Below are 21,113 nucleotides of genomic sequence, written 5' to 3'. Positions count from 1 at the left end.
AAGAAGATCCAACCCAAAGTGCTCATAATCGAGGACAGGAGTATGTGGATGAACTAGCATTGGGAATGATGGGCGCAGTGGAAATACCCTTAAAAGCCAGATTAAAATCCTAGTTTTGCCACAGAATCCCTTTGGGATTGGAGGGCAAATTGTTTAGTTTCCGCTTCAGTTTCTTTCTGCAAAATGAGCCTAATGGGACTTGCAATTAGTGGGAGGTCAAAGGCATTAAAAGAAGGTAACAAGAGTGGCAAAATTCAGTTGGTTGATAAAGTAGTTAGAGGACAAAATGGGCAGCAATGTTACAGGTGTCCTTTGTAAATTGCATTGTCTTTCTGAACATACGATTCCTCCAAGTGCTGGCAGCCTTCAGTAAAACCTTTTCCCAAGCATAGCTGCTGTGTAATGCAAGACAAAGATGGCTGACAACTCACTTCAAAATATCCCATTACAGCCATGCTCAGAAAAAGGCTTGTGGTGGCCAGGCCAAGCCTTCTATAAAGTTGCCTAGGCTGTCTATGGCTGTTTTCCTGGACAGGCTGTATTGCCAAGTGTAGCTTACTTGATGCAGAGGCTGGGTATTGAAGCAATAGGAGGGCACAGGTGTACAAGGCTCTAAGGATGCACATGATGCCCTGTGAGCACACAGCGCATGTAGGTATGTATGCTACATGCATGTCACCCATTTCCACTGCGCAGGCATGCCATGTGTTTGCAGATAGGCTGGACCTGCCTAACGCGAGCCGAACGAACAAAACATTCACGTCAGGTCTTGTGCGTGGGGCTCGACGCGAGGCAAGCACAGCAATCGCCTGGGGACAGGCTACTGGAGATGTGTGAAGGAGCCCATTCCTGCCATGTCATTCTGCCACGAAATATGCCCCAGCCGCCACAGGGGATCCCAGTCAGAGCATCACCTGGAAGGGAACTCCGAGGTATCTGTGGAAGAAAAAGAGCTTATAGGGAAGGGAAAGGAAAGGAAAGGAAAGGAAAAGGGATGGTGGAAGGGAATGGCAAAATAAAAGAAAAATGGGGGCAGGAGTAAAAAATACTTAACAATAAACAAATTAAAGAAAAGGGGCCATGTCTGGCAGGCAAACAGAACTAAACCCTCGGATTTAGTACGGGATAGGTTTTCTTTGCCTTTAATAGCCAACCGTTTTACAACAGTACAATGTAGGACCGAATGCTGTCTGGAGAAGGGAAATTCCAGATTCCGTTTCCTCTCACTCATGAATCACACTGGGTAGCCACGTTGCTGTAAGCAATTAAAAATAATGACAGAGGAGAGAATTTTGCCAAGCTTAACTTCTCTTCCCACCCTGATGGGAGAAGCTGCATATGCTTAAATTCTCTCTTATTGGCAAAATTATCGAAGGCAGAGAAGTGCAGTGCTGAATCAGGCAAGCCCCAGCAGGTTCCCTTTTCTCTCCCACCCACTTCCCCAAGTACCTGGGATAGTCCTGGGGCACAGCAGAAGCCCCTGTGCATTTGAGGTGTTGAGCCCCCCATAACAAACCCCCATTGGGGCAGCCTCCAGCCGCCAGTCTCCTCTTCCCAGCGCCCATCCCCCCCCCCCGCATTGCTGAGCAATAGCCTGGGAACATCTCACCTGGCTCCAGTGACACGTTGGCAGCTCCAGGTGAGGGACTCACCTTCCCAGCCGAGCAAGTGGAAAATGAGGGTGATGCTGGCCCTGCGGTCGCTTTTATAGGCCTGATAAAAATAGCTCTGGCTTGGCAGGCAGCAAGGGGGGCCAGGGCGTGGGGGGCTGCATGGAGGAGCCCGAGGGCTGGGTTGTCACCAGGAGAGTGCCGTCTCCCCTGCACACCTGTCATGGGCTCTGCATTTGCTCAGGGCAAATATTGACACAGCAGGGCAGGAAGGCAAGCCAGGCATGCGGGGTGGGGGGAGAGGGGGGCATCAGGAGCCCCCCAGATTAGCACCAGAGCCCTTGCTAATGGGGTTGATTAGAGCCAGCAGCCCGGGCAACTCGCTGCACAAAGAGCAGAGAGGGGGAGGGAAGGAAGGCAATGCTCATTAAACCTTCCCTGGAACAACACCAGCTGTCGCTTTCCGCCCACCTGCCTCTCTCACTTCGCTGCCCCAGGGCGGGCAGCGTGGGGAGGGGGGAGGGAGGGAGCGCAGTCCCGGGCAGGTGTATGGCACTGCTGGGAACACAGGAGGAGAAGGGAGGAAGGAGGGGATGGGCATGGCCGAGGGAGGGACGTGTAAAACGTCCACATCCTGGTTCAGGTGCAAGGGGATTGGCAGGTGCCAAGGAGAATCGGGCTTGAATGTGCAGGTTTGGGAGGGAGAACAGGAGAGGAGGCTGTGCAGAGTTCCCTTTGTCACACCGCTGGCCCTGGAAGGCAAACCAGAGGGAAGCTAGGTTGCCCATTTGTGCCAGGCAGAGGCCAGCAAATTCAAATCAGGCCTAAGTGGGAAGAGTACCTTGAGTGCACTATTGAGGAGTGAGAGGCTGGAGAAAGCCACAAACTGAATGTAACTCAGCGTGGTGTTTATACACGCACACACATGCGTACATTACGCACAGTTTGGAGACGGCCGAGCAAAAGAACTGCACACAATGTACTGGAGCTTGGGAGGTGACTGTATGCTTGGGCTTCTGCTGGACAACAAGATTCAGTCTTTGTATTGTTTGCCTAGTCCCTTTAATTATATTAAAGTGCTTTTTACAGTTTTCATTTTGCTATGATATATTCCTCCCATTTTACATATTGGGCACCAAGGTGAGAGGTGTACTTCCTGAAGGTCCACCCAGTGATTTCATGCTGATGGACACATGCTGAGCAGATTTGAACCTGTACTACACATCTACAAAACAAAAAAATTTTTTTCCTTCCAGTAGCACCTTAAAGACCAACTAAGTTAGTTCTTGGTATGAGCTTTCGTGTGCATGCACACTTCTTCAGATACACAGTTGATGGACTTCCATTTCATGCGGCTCAATGTGGTGCCTTCCATAGTTCCAGTTACAGATAGGTAGCCGTGTTGGTCTGCCATAGTCAAAACAAAAAAATTTTTTTCCTTCCAGTAGCACCTTAAAGACCAACTAAGTTGGTTCTTGGTATGAGCTTTCGTGTGCATGCACACTTCTTCAGATACACACGAAGACCAACACGGCTACCTATCTGTAACTACACATCTACAGTCATTCCGCTTGGACAAAAGTCTTCTCTCCTTGGGATCCCTCTCCCCTTGGTCTTCTGTAAACAACATCAGCATTGGCAGAACCGCAGCTGAAGTCAGTGGGACAGAGTTCTCTGTATGGAAACCAAAAAGGCCATGAGAATGCGATTTCTGTTAGCTATCTGAGCCAGGGACCTGGAAGAGAGTGTTGAGTTCTAGTAGTTAAGGCAGCTTTATGTGACTGAAAGGAAACATTAAAGCTAGTGTGTGCGTTGCCTGTTCTGGGAATGCATTTCTGGTTCCATGTTGCAGGGATTAAACTATACTCCCAAACTGAGTTAATGGATGTCATCTAACGAAACAGTATTTTAGTTTTTTTAAAAAAACACCCCCTAAAACAGGGGTCAGCAAGGTTTATCTTATCTGAGCCAGATTGGTCCTACGGAGATCCCTCTGTGGGCTGGATTGCACACCCGCGAATGAGCGTGTGCCCCCACGATTTCCGGCATATGCGCCTGCACATATGCGTTTTTCAGCATCTGCATCTGTGCAGATGCGATTTTCAGCGCCGCGGAAGTGAGGTGCTGCGCCGGTTTAGCACAGTACGTGAGGTTGCAGCTCGGTTCAGAGGCAGCTCATGGGCTGGTCAAATGACCTCTACAGGACGCTTCCGGCCCATGGGCCTTAGGTTGCTGACCCCTGCCCTAAAACAGTGTTGGTAGTTAAGGCCCTAGGGCTCTAAGGCAGCCTGCAGTCAATGTTGCTAGGGGCTCTGTATCCCAAGACCCAGACTGAATGGAGTCTCTCCAGGCAAAACTAGAATTTATCCAAAGCACAGAACTGCTGCCCCAGTTCTCCAGCTGCCACATCTGGAGTTCCTTTCCCCTGTAATATTTAGTAATGATACCATCATACTGTGCATTCACACACACACCCCTTGATCCACATCGTGGGACCTCTGGCCTTAAGAGGCATTCCTGTGTTTTGCATAATGCCTAGTTCTCCCCTTTTATGCTATGCCAGCAATGAAATTATAAGGTTGGAGCGGACTTGTACATCATTTAGAGTAGCCTGTCAGAAATGAAACTGAAATTTCCATGTGCCAGCAGTCCCATAAAACAGAAGGGCGCAGCCTTTGTTGTAGACTTTATGATCACTATAGCAGAGTGTAGGTGCATCTGATGTCCATGAAAAGCTTATGTCATAATTTGTTATTCTTTCAAATGCCACAAGATTCTTGATTGTTATTGTAGTGTATGTGTGACAGCCAGAAGTGCCTGTAGGCTGTAAGTATAAGAAGGAAAGCAATTGGGGGTGTGTGAAAAAGATCGGTAGGAATTCAGAGGTTAATTTTTCATTGAATTTTGCCCTTTTTCCAGGATGACTTGACATTGTGTGGTTTTTCTTATTTAGATAACACTTACAGGGTGGACAATGCTTTACAATGTTACTTGATTTCAAGACGAATGTGTGATATTACTCTTGCTCCCATTTTGCAGCTGGAAATCTTAAGGACAAAGAGATTAGTGACATACCTAACACCATACAATGGGTTTTTTCCTACATATTTTAGAGACATTCTCACTCAATTTTCTTGCCTTAAGTGGCATGTTAGTTTCACTTTTGAGGGGACTCAATTTGTGCTAGCAATTTAATGTGTGCAGTAACACCAGCAGCATTGGTGGGACCAGTATCAGTAGAAATCCAGGTGGGTGTTTCTTTTCTACATAATTATACAAAACATAAATTGAGCCATAAATTCAATATAAGGCGCCTGCATAAAACGTCACGGTCTCTTATAAATCCCTGATTTTCAAATCATAGACAGAAAGGTGATCATTTACTTCAGAGCTTTCCAAACATTCCATGTTGGTGACACACTTTTTAGACATGCATCATTTTGTGACACAGTAACTCAGTTTTACTTGCAAACTGGAGGTTAAACTACCTTATAAAAGCATGGGGGGCATTTGCATGACACTACTACACACTGCAGCTGACACACTAATGTGTTGCGCCACACAGTTTGGAAAGCTCTGGTTTACTTTGTTACAGTGCAACTACTGGGGCGGAAGGCAGTGAGCCCAAACAGTAGGTGGAACAAGAGACAATGGTAAGCAGAGCCAACTAATTCTTGTTTTGTCCCCTTCTTTCTCCCTGCTGAGTTCTTCAAGGACAACACTGGCAGTCAGTGTCACCCTCTGGAATGGTTCTAAGTAAAAAGATAGGCAGGTGGGCTAACAGAAGACAGGGCCTTATTTTCCTGAAGGGACCAGCCAGCGGCCACTGCAATGCATTTTGTTGGAACTGTCATGAACAATACAGGACATTCTAATGGCCATTTTCCTTTCCCCAAACAATTTACCTGTTTTTTTGTTATATACCAGGGGACGTACCATGTTCTCAAAAGATTTATTAAAGCAGCCCAGGCATTCTCCAGTATGATGTTCCATCTTGTTTTACTGATGTTCTTCCCCATTCCCCCACCCCCACTTATAGCAAGGATGCCATAGAATGACACCCTGTCCTAGCCAACAAAACCGGACCCTTACGCACCAGTTGCCTGAAGGAAAGCATCATCATCAAGCCTGCAAAGAACAGCCTGCCAACAGGTGATCCATCCACTGCTTTTGTTCTTTTTCTTTTTCAGACCAACAATGGAGAGATACAGCAGGTGTTAAATGTTTAACAGGTCTGAGGATCACACCTGGCCCAAAGATCCCCCCCAAAGGCTGTCAGGTGGGAAATGCACAACTATTGTACCCCCTGCTTGTACCTGGTGGTGCTGGAAAGAGCTGCTCCTGGTGAAATTTGCCTCTCAAATACGTCTTTGTGCCTGAGTTGTCATCTTAGATAGAAATGTGCAGTAGCTGTACTGTACATGCAGAATGATATCCAAGATGGCAATGTCCTCATAAGATATGGATATCATCATTGATTTTTAGCATTCTGACCTTGGACAAAGATTTGGCAAGACATTTTGTGGTAAAATGAAATAAGTGTGTGTTGTCCATCTAATGTCAAAATTCACCAGGTTGTCTTGTCCCATTCATTGTTAAAAGCAAGACTATGAATTGAAATAAATATTATTTTGAAGTTTGTTTTTTAAAAAATGAAGATAACTCTTTTATATATAACACATATGTATTGATATGGATATCATTTTAAAACATGTCACTAGCATCAAGAATGACAGTGGGATAGCATCAGTTATAATTCAGATCAGAATCCACACACAGTATAATTTAGGAAGCAGGACATTAATCAGTGACCCTAACTGGTTAAATGATGCTACTATGTGTTAGAAAACAGAGGGTCCCTGGCTGGGCATGCATGTTCAGTCATTGAGTGTGGAATTACTTTTTTAAAGGACCAACATTCTTCATGATGCTCTCTGCCAGTTAACTTTGTGCATCTGTTCGAATGGGTCTTGTAGCAAGAACTATAGCCCTACTGATTATAAATGTTTGTTCCTTTAAACCATTGATGGCCAAACAGCTGTTTTGGGGCTACAATTCCCATCATCCCTGACCACTGGTCCTGTTAGCTAGGGCTGATGGGAGTTGTAGTCCCAAAACAGCTGGAGGGCCAAGTTTGGCCATCACTGCTTTAAACAAAGGGGGGGGGCGTGTTCCAGTGTAGAGAGGGAAAGATGGGTTTTGAATCTGGGGAACCAGCAGGGCACCAGGGAATACGGATAGTCATTTTCCATTGAAATCAGGAATGAGGATCTAACCCTTTAAAATTCATTACAATTGCTTGGGGGGTTGATTGTCATAAGTGATGTCATAGGCATATGTGCCCATGACGATTACACAAGAACACACTTAAATTAATAAAAAAATATTGCTTATAGAGTGAGGGTAGGAGATTTGCCAGCAACAAGAAGTCTGTGTACTGGTAAAACCGGTTTTCCCTGTTGCAGAGCCTAAGTGTAAAGGAAGGACAACTGTGTTCCACAATCAAAACGCTCCAGGGTGGGGTGATTTGCCAAAAAAACCTGGATTTCTGTACACACCCCTTTAACAAGAGGACCAACGATGGACAAAAGGCTACTCTTTGAGAAACAGTATGTATGGGGAGGAAAAGGATATTCAATTGTGCAAAGGGTCTGGGCTTCTGGTGGGCATAACCACTGATGGAAAACCAAGCAGGAATGTGCACTATGTGAAAGCAACAGTTAAAATGAACTAAATGTTACTGTAAATTTTAGGAAGTGTATGAAAACAGTGGAAGATTGTTGGCTAAACACCTCACCTCATATGTTAGATACGTTCAAAATTGTTGCATGAAGTTATGAAAGATGCTCCATATATGTTGGTTAATCTTTTTCTTTCTCAACACGCTCCCACATTTTGTGAATTATGATCCTACAAAAGCTGCAACATATTTTGCAAGCTGGAATCCAGATTGCACAATATAAACTGGAGACTGAAATTATGCAGGTCACAATCTAGCCCTGCAACTGAGATAGATGCAAAATCCATCTTCTTTTGGAGCTATGAAGAGATTTCACACCCTTTTATATAGCAATTCACAGGATATTAGACTATAATCTTCCAAAATTTCTTTACATTGTTAGTCTTTTAATAGTAGAAGAGAGTAGAAAACAAAAGCAAATAGGGGTTTGTCTTCGTATCAGTGCATGTTCCTGTCATTGTTCCCCATTACATAAATTTTGTACAAGACAAAGCAGAATGGAACTAACAATTAGACTCTGTGAATCCTAAAACCTTAAATTTTTATCATGGTGTTTTATCTCTTCTACATAATACATATTTAAAACCTCATCCTCATAATCTTGATTTTTTAACCATATATCCAGAATCAATTTATCAGGAGATAATTTGTGTATTGATAAACCTTTACACATTTAGGCTATGATCCTATACACACTTACCTGAGAGCAAGTTCCACTGAACTCAGAGGGACTTACTTCTAAGTAGACATGCATTGGATTGTTCTGTTTACAGGCCTGTGGTAATAATAATAATAACAATAATTTATACCCCGCCCATCTGGCTGAGTTTCCCCAGCCACTCTGGGCGGCTCCCAATCAAGTGTTAAAAACAGTACAGCATTAAATATTAAAAACTTCCCTAAACAGGGCTGCCTTCAGATGTCTTTTAAAGATAGGATAACTGCTTATTTCCTTCACATCTGAAGGGGGTGGTGTTCCACAGGGCGGGCGCCACTACCGAGAAGGCCCTCTGTCTGGTTCCCTGTAAACTCACTTCTCGCAATGAGGGAACCGCCAGAAGGCCCTCGGCGCTGGATCTCAGTGTCCGGGCTGAACGTTGGGGGTGGAGACGCTCCTTCAGGTATACAGGACCAAGGCCGTTTAGGGCTTTAAAGGTCAGCACCAACACTTTGAATTGTGCTTGGAAACGTATGAAACATGGTTCATACAAATGAGCAAGTTGTTTCCCCTCTCAGTACATTTGAACAGAAGTATTTTTATAATTCTGTGTTTTTGTATGTCCAGTCACAATTATTTCAACAATGAAGAGCCACTGACAATATATAATGCTCTTTAGAATACAGAATAAAAAATGAATGAAGCTTGGGTGTCTAGGGGATACTAAAGGGCAAATGAGAACTAAAAGCAGTGTTGCACGGGGTGGGGAGATAATAGACAAACTAAGAAAGGTGTGTTTTCCCAGAGGGGGTGGGGAGGAGTGAATAAGGTAGAATAGATAGTCAAGGCTGGGAGTCGGATTGCCTACAGTGATTGCATCATGGCTTGTGGGGTTGCCAGCTGACCAAATACAAACACATTCAACCTAGCCTGCTCTTGTGCTTTTTAACTGTTGCTTGATGTGTGATGTGTAGAAGCAGCTTGTCAAGGTAGAAAGGCAATCATTTTCACAACCAACATCTGTTCAAACTTATGTTAAAGGCACAGGAGCAAAGGTTGGTGTCTAGCTAATACCCTTTCCCCCCAGATTGGGCGAGGGTTTTTTTCTCCCTGAGAAACTATCTCATGGCAAACAGCAATTCCAGCAGCAATTCCAGGAAGCTAGATTGCTGGCAAGGCACCAGATCCTGGCTGCATAAAGCACGTATTTGTTTCTTATTCAGCATTATGCTGTTACAATAGAATAGCACTTTGTGGTTCAAACATGAGTTGGTTTATTTTTGTGATCCTGCAAGGGAGTAAGCAAGACAGTCACTGGGCTAAACTTGACTGCCAACTAGATGTTAATTACATGACTACAATTAATGTACACTTTTCTTTTCAGTTATGTACATCAGCCAGGAAGAAGCTTAACCATGGGACCATGTGGGGAGAGAGGGGTGAGTTTAACTCTTCAGCTTCCTTGATGCTGACCCAGGCTTAAAAACAAAAGAGAGAGAGAGAGATGTTTCTACACTTGAAATACAAATAAGCAGCTTCAGAAAGGCATTTTTGGGACCAGGAATGTGGCAGGAAGGCAAAGTGTTAAACTGCTCTCCACATCTAACAGGATCCTCAGACTGTGACTGCTATTTACATAAGGAGGGGGAAGTGCACAGTAATTGCATTCACACAATTATTGTCATGTTCGTTTGGCCCTGAAGCTCCACTGCTTGGAGGCTCCATGCTCAGCTTCCTTTCGAGGGCCTAGCATGGTGCTGCTTGCCATCACATAATGAAGCTATGGCATAGCTTGGCTCTGGGGCTCTCTCTTGGGTTTAGTTAGTCTCCCTCTCAAGGCAGCTAGCTAAAACAGCTCACAGAAAAGAGAAGCAATGTGCAGGCTAAAGAACAGAGCAGAGGTGCTTTACTAATAACAGCGAGGCCTCGAGCAGCCAGCCTCCCCAATAATTTAATCACATCAGACCATATTCCAGTTCACGTGTACGCAACCCATGGCTGCTCTCCATGCAATGCACCAACCCCTGCCCACCTTTTCCACCAAGCTTCAGCCATCACCTGTGCAACGGGGAAGATACTGCTGTTCCCAGGCTGCTAAGCAGCATGGACACGGCTGTTTTGGCTGCATCCTCTCTAAGTGTTTCCAATCCAGCCACGATAGATAGCTGCCCCTGTGCTTTCTTTCTCTTGCGATTCTTCCTAGGCTGTCTCCATTTGACACCTAAATACTACCAAGTAGCTAATAGAGCTGTTGCCCTGGTTTGAAGATAGGTAATGATACCCAGGAAAAAAGAGCAGCCCTATATATGCCAAATTAAAGCCAATTCAGACTTTCTGAAATAAATTAGCTGCAGTACAAATACTTTGTTTTTAAAAGGCTTATGGGCTCAAGTGTTAAGTCCCCCTTCTAAGGTGGCATGAGAAGTCTGTGATGGCGAGAGTTGTTGAAGATATTGCTGAAGTAGCTACTTGAGTACTGACAGTGTGGAGGGAACAAAAGTGTTTATTGTTGAACTAAACTGCTGTTTGAATCAAGCCACTGTTTTCAGTACTCTTCTCATGCTGTTTTAGTCACAGGAACCTCTGCTCCAGAAACAGAAGCACAATATTTGGTTGCATGGAATTTGTCATCCTGAAGGTATGTCTGTACATCATGCCCTGTCACGTTTCATTTAATTTTTTGCTCTCACCAACCTTACAGAAATCTTTGCACATGCCCTGTTCATACCCATATCTTCCTCCTAAAATTGCATGTTTGGAAATTGGGGGAGCGGTTGCTTTTCTCAATAAATTCTGAATTTAGACCACCACACATACCCCAATGATTGGGGCCAGGCGCCCTTGAGAGGAGATTGTGAAATAAGTTAAAATATTTGCTAAAAATGAACAAGGCAGCTCTGGCAAATGGATGGGTTAGGCACAATGGCAATTCAGCATTGTCAAAAAAAAGGGGGGGGGATGTAGCTCAAGGATGATAGTCATGACATTAACCTAAAGAGATAAGGCAAGACTACTGTCCACACCATTCACAGAAAAGTTTATAATTCTATAATGAGGTAAAGCTTTTGCACACAAGACATTGCAGTGAATGGTGTACCCGTTGGTTTATTGTCAGTCTGCTGGCTGGCTGGTTGCTGCTTAACAGAGAACACAGGATCATGCTACCTCTCACACTTCAAATTCTTTGTTCCAGTTTTCATAGATGCCTGTGTGTGTTAGAATACATTTTGGATAGATACCTCTGCAAATTCAAAAACAGGACACTCAAAAGAGATCTTTGGAAGAGGCAAATCAAGCTGCTAGGAGAGTATATTTGGTGATGTTTAGAAACTGCAACATTCTGCTGTTACAAAACTTCAGAGCTCAGTGGCTCAAGCCCGACAATGTATAGCATTCTGAAAATGTTTGTGTGGTGATCTAGCCTTAAAAAAAAAACACCTTCAAGGTTTGCAGACCTCTAACTCCTGGAAACTTAAAAGGAATGACAGAATGAAGAGTCTCTCCATAAACGGCCTGTTTCTTAAACAGCTGCGTGCTGAGGCTCAGGCCACCCCAGTTGGCTTTCCGTCAAGTTTGTATTATTTTAATCTTGGTTTGTAGTGTTCAGAAAGGCTTTGTGGCTTGCATATCTGGTTGCCAGATTTCATTATGCAGGAATCGTAGCAGCAAGGAAAAGTGCACCCTGTGCTGTCCTCTGCGGAGGCTGGAGCGCTGACAAACTAGACTGCACTGCCCCTTGGTGGAGGGAAAGTTGAACACTTACAATTCAAGAGGCTTCCCAAGATGAAAACAAAGTCATCTTAATTTGAAAAAATAATCTCTCTCACACATGGCACAAGTGAAACCACTTCTGCTTTGGTGCAAACCAGAGTTGTATTTTGAAGGCTGCATGATAAAGATCCCGTGCTATTATTGAATAGGGTAGGGTCACATAGCTTTCTCTGCAAGTCACTTCTCCTTTGACCCACCTCCAAGAAAACAGCTTTCCAGTGGCACCATGGCTCCTACAGGGACTAGCCAGATGTGAATACTGGACTTGTGTGGTACCAGAGTTCTCCAAGCCCCTAGGGGGGCAAGATGATGTGCCGCTGCCCTTCAGAGTCCTTGTTCTCTCTGGAGGCACAGGTCAGTGGTGCTGTGGTGGGGTGGAGCAGAGACGGTTTGTGCATTGGAGCAATGGGACTGATAGTTCTGAAATAAAAAGCTTCATTTCAGTTTTTACAACTTCATAATACTAAAGAAAGTATTCTAAAGCCCCAGGTCCAGTTTCTGACTATAAAAGAGCATGGCTGGGCATGTTCTTTGCTAGAGACCTTGGGAAGATAGCACCTAACAGGATCCCAATGGCACATTTCTCATACCTTATTGCTTGATTTCCTTGTGTAGCAGCAGGTACCATGAAAACCTTCTATTCTGACTGATTCACCCCTCTCCAGGCTTAACCTTAGTGGATTCCTTACTGCTTTTACCTCTTACCATTCTCCTCTGGCCAGCAGCAGAGTGTATGCTGGCAGTGCCAGGGAAGCTGCTGCCCACTCTCTTCCTGCCCTCCACCACCGGGTCATGTCTGCTACTGCAGCCAGGCATAACGCGCCTCACAACCAAGGAGGGTTCTGTCTTGAACACAGAAGGCCAATGAATAATTACCACCAGCATTGCCACCAACACTTCTGCTGTCTGCTGCCGGGTCAGAAGTAACCCACCAGCAGAGCTGCTGCCACTGGGCACAAGGAGTGCCACAGCCAAGGAGGGTGGGTGGCAGTAATACTGGCCATTCACTTGCTCTCCTCCCCTGGACAAGCACCACAGCCAAGGAAGTAGCCTACCCTAACCCCTTTCGAAATTGCACCTGAGGCCACAGCACCCACAGCACTCACCACACTCCACCTCTTCCTCCTCCAAGCCATCTTTCCCTTTATTCACCATCTCCTTTAACTTCAACCATATACCCATTTTCCTCATCTTTTGTGCTTCCATTCCGTGGCCACTGAGCAGGCCAATCACACCACAAGGTGAGACAATCAAAAAAGAAAACCAATACATACAAAAGAAAAGAGGGACGAACATTCCAACCACAAGGACATAAATGACCCTCTGCTACTAAGCTTTCATAGTTACTAAATAGGCATCAACCAAGTTCTTCTATCCTTTTGTTCTAGGCTCATACAAAAATGAAATAATTTATTATTATTATTATTATTATTATTATTATTATTATTATTATTATTCCATACCCCGTTACTCACTTTTGGGAGAAAACAGTAGGGAGTGCAATGATTCTGGGTCGTGCTGTCAGCACTACCTCCCCACGACTGGCCTCCACCAGAACGTTTCTGATGGTGTTTTCCAGCACCATCTCAGTCAGATTTGAAAATGCTGGCAACCTTTAGAGAAAAGAGCATTTCAGTTCTCCCTGTCCAGGGAAGTTGGTGTTTCCAAGCATGCTTACAGAATGGTACTACAGAATAGTGCCCACCCTACTAGCTACCTTTTTAATAGCATAGCTGACAAGTTGGCAAAGTTCTAACAAACCAAAGGCACACTGGCCTGAATGAAAAAAAGCTAAACCAGTTTTATTGAAAGGGTGTGTTCACAGACAGGACAGATGAATAGATGAATCCATATATAGAACTGAATGTCTATGATGGGACTCAGAAAGTACCAGCACACATACACCAGGCTAGTAAATGTAAGAGAGGTTCTAGGCTGAAGCTTAGGCACAGATTCATTGCTTCTCTCTAATACACTGGAATCCTTCTCAACTTCAGAGTAGTAGGATCATCACTGTGATGGATTGTATTTACTTTTTCTCTTAGATGTCCATAGAAGTCAGGGGTTGCTCACTTCTATGGGCAAAAGAAAAGCAACAGCCCTGTCAGGGAAGGGAGTAAATTTTGTCCCTAGCTCAAGTATGTGCCAGACTGCAGTCTCATTTCTTTCTCCCATAGAAATGTATTTGTCCCTTTGCTTTCTAAAGAGAATATACTGGAGTGGAGGGAAAAAACCATCCCTCCATCTCAGATACTGATGGGCTCAACATCAGGGATGAGGCCAAGTTTTGCACTACCTCTTCAATGTCTCCAATTATAGCTGCTTTACTTTCTCCCACAGACATGAATGGCTGCTTTTGGCTTTTGTTGAGGAAGAGAAATGCATCCCATGATATAGCAACAGGTACTTTGATAGTGCGGAATATAACCTAAAGTGTGTTGCTTTGCAATATTTTGAAATTTGGGATATTGTGGCAAGAGTTAGCATTTTAAGGACACAGGTGAGCCGCAGGGACATGGAATGAGTGACATTCTTTTAAATATTTTTTAAGTCGGGACACTAGCTCAAAAACATTGTTGAATCCTGCCCATTGTTCTGTGCATCTTTCACATTACTTAAGTATTGTCACCAGAATATAGCTATTTTGCTGAGAACCCCTACTTAGATATGCCCCTCAATTTGGCTCACCTGATAATGGTTTCTTTCTGCTCCCGGAATTGTTCCTTGCGAATAATGACACTTAGACTCTCTTGAGCTTCTGAAGTTTCTGTAGGAGATCTCTCTTGTACTCCTCCAGCATCTTCATCTTCTGCTCTACACTTAGGGCTAAACTCTGGGGAAGTTGGTGTTGTAGAGGTACCACCTGGGCTGTGCTTCTGTTTGGCTGACTCCTCACTCCAGAACTGGCAGAAGTAGGGTGTGGGCTCTGCTAGGCTTCTGATCACTGCTTCCTGGAACTGGCTTTCCTCCAGCAGCCCCCTAGAATGTCAGGAGAGAATTCACTTTGGAATGAAAGACAGAGCTGGCTGCCTTTGTCACACTGTTGCCCTCTGCCCCCAAACCCTGGGAATATGAAAAGCCAGCGTCCCCTTGAGACTATCCAGGTATACATCCGGAGGGATACGTGTAGGAAGAAGGTATTGGAAGTCTTCCCTGATTATAGGTTCCCCCACATCACACTAAATTAGTAAAATTGGCTGCAGTGAGATGTCATGGTGAATTATCAGCAAGAAAGCAGAACAAAAGATGCAAAAGCTCAAAAGACTGCCCACTCCCCATATGAACTGACCCCGACCCTGTGATCATCATTTGAGGCCCTTCTTCATGTGCCTCCTTCATAAAAGGTCTGGAGGGTGGCAACACAAGAATGGGCCTTTTTTGTGGTGGCTCCCCATTTGTGGAATGCTCTCCTTAGCGAGGCTTGTCTGGTCCCTTCACTTTTTGGCACTAGGCAAAAACATTTCTCTTCAACCAGGTGCTTGGCTGGTTAACATTTGATAGCTTTTTTAATGTGTTTGTGGGAGGGAGGTTATTGGTTTGTCTTTGTTTTATGTATTTTGTATTTTTCTGTTGTGAACCACCCTGAGATCTTTGGGTGAAGGGCAGTATACAAATTAAATAATAATAATAATAATAATCATCCTATGTCCACAATTGATTAAATCTTCCCTTTCCTGCAGGAATTTGAACTAATTTACCTCCATGTTACTTAGTCACTACAATGAAGTGGACTTGGACCAGGACGACCTGACTTTCAAATCTCCATTCAGTCATGAGGTTCACTCCGTTGCCTTGGATAATGCCAAGTCTCAGCCTAATTCATGCAAGAGCATAGGAATCTGCCTTATCCAGAGCCCATGTGGCTCATTATTGACTACACTGACTTGCAACAGCTCTCCAGAGTTGGAGAGTCTACAGGAGTCTTTCCCCAGCCCTTCCGGGAGATGCCATGAATTGAACTTGGGACCTTTTGCATGCCAAGCATGTACCCTGCCACACCCATTCCCTATGGCCTTTCCCCACCTCATGGGATTACTGGGAGGGCACAGTGTAATAACTCCTGTACACTATTGCTGACCACCTTGGAGGAAGAGAAGGCAAATGTGACAAATGCAAACGCCTAGCCTTGCAATTCTATGCATCTGAGCAGACTGTTATGAAAGCATATTCTGCCTTTGAACAGCAGGATTCTGGTTGAGGAGCCACCCACTTGATCACTGTCGACAGCATGTCTGTCACTAGCTGTGCCTCCTGTTCCGTGCAGCTTGCTAAGGCCATCAAACTTGGAGATCCGCTCTTGCTCCTGCTCCTGCTCCTGCTTCTGCTCCTGCTCAGCGTATTCCTTCTGATTGTCGTCTTCTTAAGTTGGCTGGAAAGAGGACAACAAGGAGAATTAAAGTGCCATGAACCACAGGGTCTCTAGAAACAAGCCAACAAGATTTTTGTCCTCTGGCTCAGTTTGTTAAATTTCCCCACAATCCACAGCAGTGGATTGGAAGGAATCAGACTCACACACTGCTTTTCTCAATTCCAACATACAAATGTTAAGAAAAACAACATGTAAAGCAGCTTTCGTAAGAGTGAGATTTACGCAAGATTCACAATTTCCTTATGCATTGGGTTGTATTCAGCTAAGTCCTACCTAGAGTAGATGGTGTAGACCAGTTGAAATTAATATGCTGGTCATGTTGTAAAGCAAGCTTCCCCTGAACTGAACTTGTGATTTTATTATTTTAACTTTTTAATTGTTATACAATAACAAAAAAAATTTAAAAACATATTTTAATAAAGGAAGTTTTAGTGTTCTCTCTTTTAACTATGGATTGATAGTATAGTTGTAAACCACTTAGAAGCCATCGTGACATATCAGTATTACAGTACAGTGGTACCTCGGGTTAAGAACTTAATTCGTTCTGGAGGTCCATTCTTAACCTGAAACTATTCTTAACCTGAAGCACCACGTCAGCTAATGGGGCCTCCTGCTGCCGCCGTGTGATTTCTGTTCTCATCCTGAAGCAAAGTTCTTAAGCCGAGGTACTATTTCTGGGTTAGCGGAGTCTGTAACCTGAAGCGTATGTAACCTGAAGCATATGTAACCCGAGGTACCACTGTATATAAATTAATAATAATAATAATGTCCATTAACTTCACCAGGTCTACTCTGAGTAAGACCAGCATTGAATACCACCCATTGCTTTTTGAAGAAACCATTTTGGATGCCTGTAACAAACAGCATCTCATTTCTTTGTCTTGTAGGAGAATATACAGAGAACCAACATCTCCCCTGGGGACCTGAGGACAGGGCAAGGCCTTACCGGAAAAGGAAGTGCTGGGTCAGGTCATTAGGGAAGTTGACCAGGTAGTCATCAGTTGAGTGTGACCTGGCTGTAACCCCCAAGTGCATGAGGAAGGGCTTGGGGGGCTCCGGCTTCACCCACAACCTGCTGGCATCTTTGTTCCTCGTGAGCTTCCTCTGGCTGCGGCTGGCAGGAGGGTTAGGCACATGGATGTTTCTAATGGGTGGAAGAGTCTGTTGGGGTAGATTTTAAAAGGCACTCTTTAATGAGTGGGTTGGAGCCCTCCAAAGCCAACCACCACTGTGTATTTTGTGTTCCCATTTTGTATTTGTATGTTGTAAACCACCCTGTCTTTTTGGATGAAGGGCAGTATACAGATTAAATAACAACCACCACCACCAGAACAAATCTGCTTAAAAGAGAGGTTGGGGTTTCTCTCTGTTTTATACACAGTTCCAATTTTCAGCCTTCATCTTGGTTCTCCCATGAATTAGGCTGTGCATAGGCCTCTCTCTCAAACACAAATGTGTGGAGAAAAGAATGGACTATATATAAAAAAATACAGTAATTACTCAGAACCTTCACCGCACCATTCTTAGGGGCTCAGTACTGGACTTAGATGTACCCTCAAGCTAAGAACCTGCTCCTTCAGCAGAATTGTGATTCCCGTCCAAGCACCACTCAATATATATATACACACACACACACACACACACACACACACACATATATATGTGTGTGTGTGTGTGTGTGTGTGTGTGTGTGTATATATATATATATATATATATATATACACACACATATATATCACATATTCTGATTTTTTTTTCTGTGCTGCTATATCACAAAATATCAAGGTAGTATATACTGCTCAAACATAAAACACCATTTAAAGATGAAATTAAAAATTCAAGAATACAGATAATCAGTAAGGCTAATCAAAATTAAATGGCTCCAATGGTCTGTTGGCCCAAGTAGTCTTCAAGAGGCCTCAGAAAGTCAAAAGCAAGGATGCTTGCAAAATCACTGCTGAAACACAGTTCCACAGCATGGGACAGGCGGCTTCTCTGGACAGAAGAACCACCCCAACACCCTTATCCAGCCCATTACCAAAGTCAGGCACTGGTTTACCATGCAGAGAAACAGAACTATGTGTCCTCAGCATATTGATGACAGCACACTCCAAAACACCAGATGACCCTTCTCGGTAGTTGCTGTGCCCAGGAAGCCTGCTTGCCACATTGTGGTTAGACTATATGACTATTCCTGTCTTAAGGAAAACTGATTCTGTAGGCTGGAAGCTGAAGCTGTTTTTGCACAGCACTGATTGGCTGGTAGTGGTAACTTTTGATCCCATACCTCCCCAGAGCAGTTTTGCAAATTAAACCACCACCACCCCACACACAAACAATACATTTTTTAAAAAAATGCGAAGAGATTTTGAATCACATCAACATTTAAAGTGGTAATTCAGTAAACATTTTTAAAAGGCAGGCAGCTCACCTAAACCACTGGGGAGCAGGGAGTAATGGGACACAACTACAAAATCATTATTTAAAATGGACTATGCAGTGTTAGTGGAAAGGCAGACAGAAATCTGACACATACATCAAAGTGGTGGGGACTAGCTCTTGTTTTTAGATAATCCATATGCCCCCAAAATGCACTGTTCCTGATCATCATACTGGATTGCTACCCACCCTGCAGCAAAGCATTTTTCAAATAATACAGAAAAGCTGTACAGTCAAAACAGACCCAACAAATGCTTTGATAGCAACACACAATTATTCTGTGTGCGTGGGCACTTCCATTCTGCCACCAAAATGCCAAATTCTTAATCAAGCATCCTAGCTCTGAAATAAGAGCCCCGTTGGTTCACTGCCCTATCAGTCACTCTCAGAAATCTCAACATATTCCACTTCAGAGAAGGTAACAGTCAACTTATTACCTTGTATTTCCGGATCACTGGATGTGTGGCAGAAAGCTTTGCTGACGCCAAGTTTGAAGCCCCCTAAACAAAGGGAAGAAAATCATAGTAAACATAACCATGATGCTGTTACACAATGACATAAAGTAAGGTACTCAATGGTGCAAAGTAAAGTATATGCAAATGTTTATAACAAAGCCCTGGCAATTTTGTTTGTTACTGTAAAAGAGCCAAAGGAAGGTGCAGTTTTGAGCAGAGGGGTTTAACCCTTTCTGTACCAGCCATTTTTTCTCTCTCAAACTGCTTTGCCCCATGTGAGGTTCTAGATGGATAATCTGGAACAACATAGGGGGAAATCCTTCCTTCCTTCCTTCCTTCCTTCCTTCCTTCCTTCCCTAATGCAATAATAGCCTGCAATTTGCAAACAGAATGAAAATTCAGAGTTAAAAACATAGCAATCACAACAACGTGTGTAAGAGATTTCGAGGAAATTGCCTACAGAGAAAAGGTTCAAAACTCTTTTCTCCCTTGCTCCTCTTCTGCTCACAACAACAGCCTCCTGAGACTCCTCTGCATTTTTGAAAAGGCATATAGCTGTGCTTTATAACATGCCTTTTCGTATAATATGTACAAGTACACTAGTCAGGGAGCTGTAATTGGCTGCAGCTGCCTGCTGAGTGTATCCTAACCAAAAATCCAAGTTTGCCTTCACGTAACTTGTGAAATGGCCTTGAATTTCTGTGCTGAATGGCAGGAATTTAGTAAACTTCTGTGAAAATCTGCCAACTCGTGACACGGTTTGCATAAAACTGCAGAACAGTTATGGAACTGGTCCCCCCCTCTTTTTCTGTTCCCTTAATGTGCTCCATATAAAAGGCACCTCCAGAATGTCAGTATTTTGTGGGAGGGAATCAAGTGCATAGCAGAATGTTAGGTTTGTGCCATTACAGTGGATGAAAGCGACACATCCACTTAACAAACCCCAGACTTTTTGTCATTTGCAACGTGAAGGGAAAATGTGGGATGGACAAGCGCCTAACAGGAGCACATATAAACACCCTGCAAGCAAATAAGGATGAATGCTCAACAAACAGGTAGTCTGGAGGGGCCCTAAACATCCTGGCTTTATTTTCAACATGCAAATTAGCATATGTAGATAGATGAGGACAGGTGCCAATGCAGGAATCCTGACAAGTGCTATCATCAGAAGAGGAAATTTGCAGAGCATTGCATCTGACATGAATGCAAAGAAGATGAGTTTTTATGAGTGTGAAGCAGGCAGATCTAATGCACGGGGACAATTCGCCTGGAATTTCTCCTGTGCAAGTTTCACTGAAATGAACAGTCGTTAATTAGGTTTGTGCAGGAGAACTTCCTGGAGGCTTGTGTCCTGGGTTAATTAATTTGAGGAGGATGCCGCTTGGATTTTCCACCTCAAGTGCTGCAATGTCTTGGGCTTGCCCCACAGAAAGCAGCTCAGTTGCTAATAGGTTCTTAAACTTTAGTCTCCCCCCGATTTACATTTGGAAACTATATGTGGGAAAACAACCAGAAGATGGCTGAAAATACATATGTGTAAAGTCTGAACACTCACATAGCTTTCTCAATTGTGGGACCCAAGTCTCATTTGTGCCTGACCAGTCCACCACTACAAAGATGCATATCTTCACTTAAGTCACTTTGTGCCCTACATGTGCTTGCGAAACACCAATAGAATCATGTGATGCAGGTGTCACTTTGAACAGAAAACCCATCCAAAGAAGCTGTACTGTTCTTTTTTCAGTGCTAAAATCTCCCTCTCTGGAGGCCAGCTTACCACTGGAAACTGTTTTAGGTTCTTCTGTGTATCCAGGTCTTTCTCTGTGATGGTGAACTCCACAGCCTGGCGTGCCTTCTCAGCTTCCCATTCTTGCAGCTCTTTCTCATACTGATCGAGTGGGTGCTGGGTAAAAATCTACAGGGGACAAACCTATGATTAACTCAGCATTCTGCAAGTTTGCACTCCTGCTACTTCAGTACTCTGAGATGATGAAAAACCTGCTCTGCCTATAGACATATTGTCTTCTAAGTATGAATCTCTAGCAAAACTCTGACTTTATTTTCTGACCTT

At 44.0% G+C, this 21,113-nt stretch overlaps 2 protein-coding genes and 1 long non-coding RNA gene across 8 annotated transcripts in view; 1 reads left to right on the top strand and 2 right to left on the bottom strand.

Moving 5' to 3' along the window:
* CRYBA2 (crystallin beta A2) overlaps positions 1-1,738 on the bottom strand; it is a 31,520-nt gene extending 29,782 nt beyond the window's left edge. The window contains exon 1 of the mRNA XM_083624844.1: positions 1,734-1,738. The gene's annotated coding sequence lies outside the window, so the exon portion shown is untranslated. The remainder of the gene's footprint in view (positions 1-1,733) is intronic.
* On the top strand, positions 1,259-15,983 carry LOC310767693. 2 transcript variants are annotated; one of them, XR_014551020.1, is made up of 7 exons: positions 1,259-1,639; positions 5,650-5,762; positions 7,076-7,219; positions 9,393-9,447; positions 10,580-10,646; positions 14,120-14,182; positions 15,460-15,983. It is a non-coding gene; the product is annotated as an uncharacterized lncRNA (long non-coding RNA). The 2 variants fall into 2 exon arrangements; XR_014551021.1 differs by lacking the exons at positions 1,259-1,639; positions 5,650-5,762 and adding an exon at positions 5,805-5,889.
* The window catches only part of CFAP65 (cilia and flagella associated protein 65), a 54,977-nt gene continuing 44,359 nt past the window's right edge, over positions 10,496-21,113 (bottom strand). For 4 of the 5 annotated variants that reach the window (XM_083624475.1, XM_083624474.1, XM_083624473.1 and 1 more), the window contains exons 27-33: positions 20,820-20,957; positions 19,025-19,087; positions 17,095-17,309; positions 15,990-16,148; positions 14,468-14,758; positions 13,255-13,392; positions 10,496-12,199 (exon numbers count right to left, since the gene is read on the bottom strand). In XM_083624475.1, coding sequence (XP_083480601.1) covers positions 12,073-12,199; positions 13,255-13,392; positions 14,468-14,758; positions 15,990-16,148; positions 17,095-17,309; positions 19,025-19,087; positions 20,820-20,957 — 1,131 coding nt within the window. In that variant the 3' untranslated portion in view covers positions 10,496-12,072. The remainder of the gene's footprint in view (positions 12,200-13,254; positions 13,393-14,467; positions 14,759-15,989; positions 16,149-17,094; positions 17,310-19,024; positions 19,088-20,819; positions 20,958-21,113) is intronic. The other variant, XR_014550918.1, reaches the window with a different exon arrangement.

Source organism: Podarcis filfolensis, assembly GCF_964270895.1.
Source record: "Podarcis filfolensis genome assembly, chromosome: 1".
Classification (NCBI taxonomy): Eukaryota; Metazoa; Chordata; class Lepidosauria; order Squamata; family Lacertidae; genus Podarcis; species Podarcis filfolensis.
The sequence above is the reverse complement of the archived record's forward strand: the minus strand, read 5'-3'. Positions and strand labels throughout refer to the sequence as shown.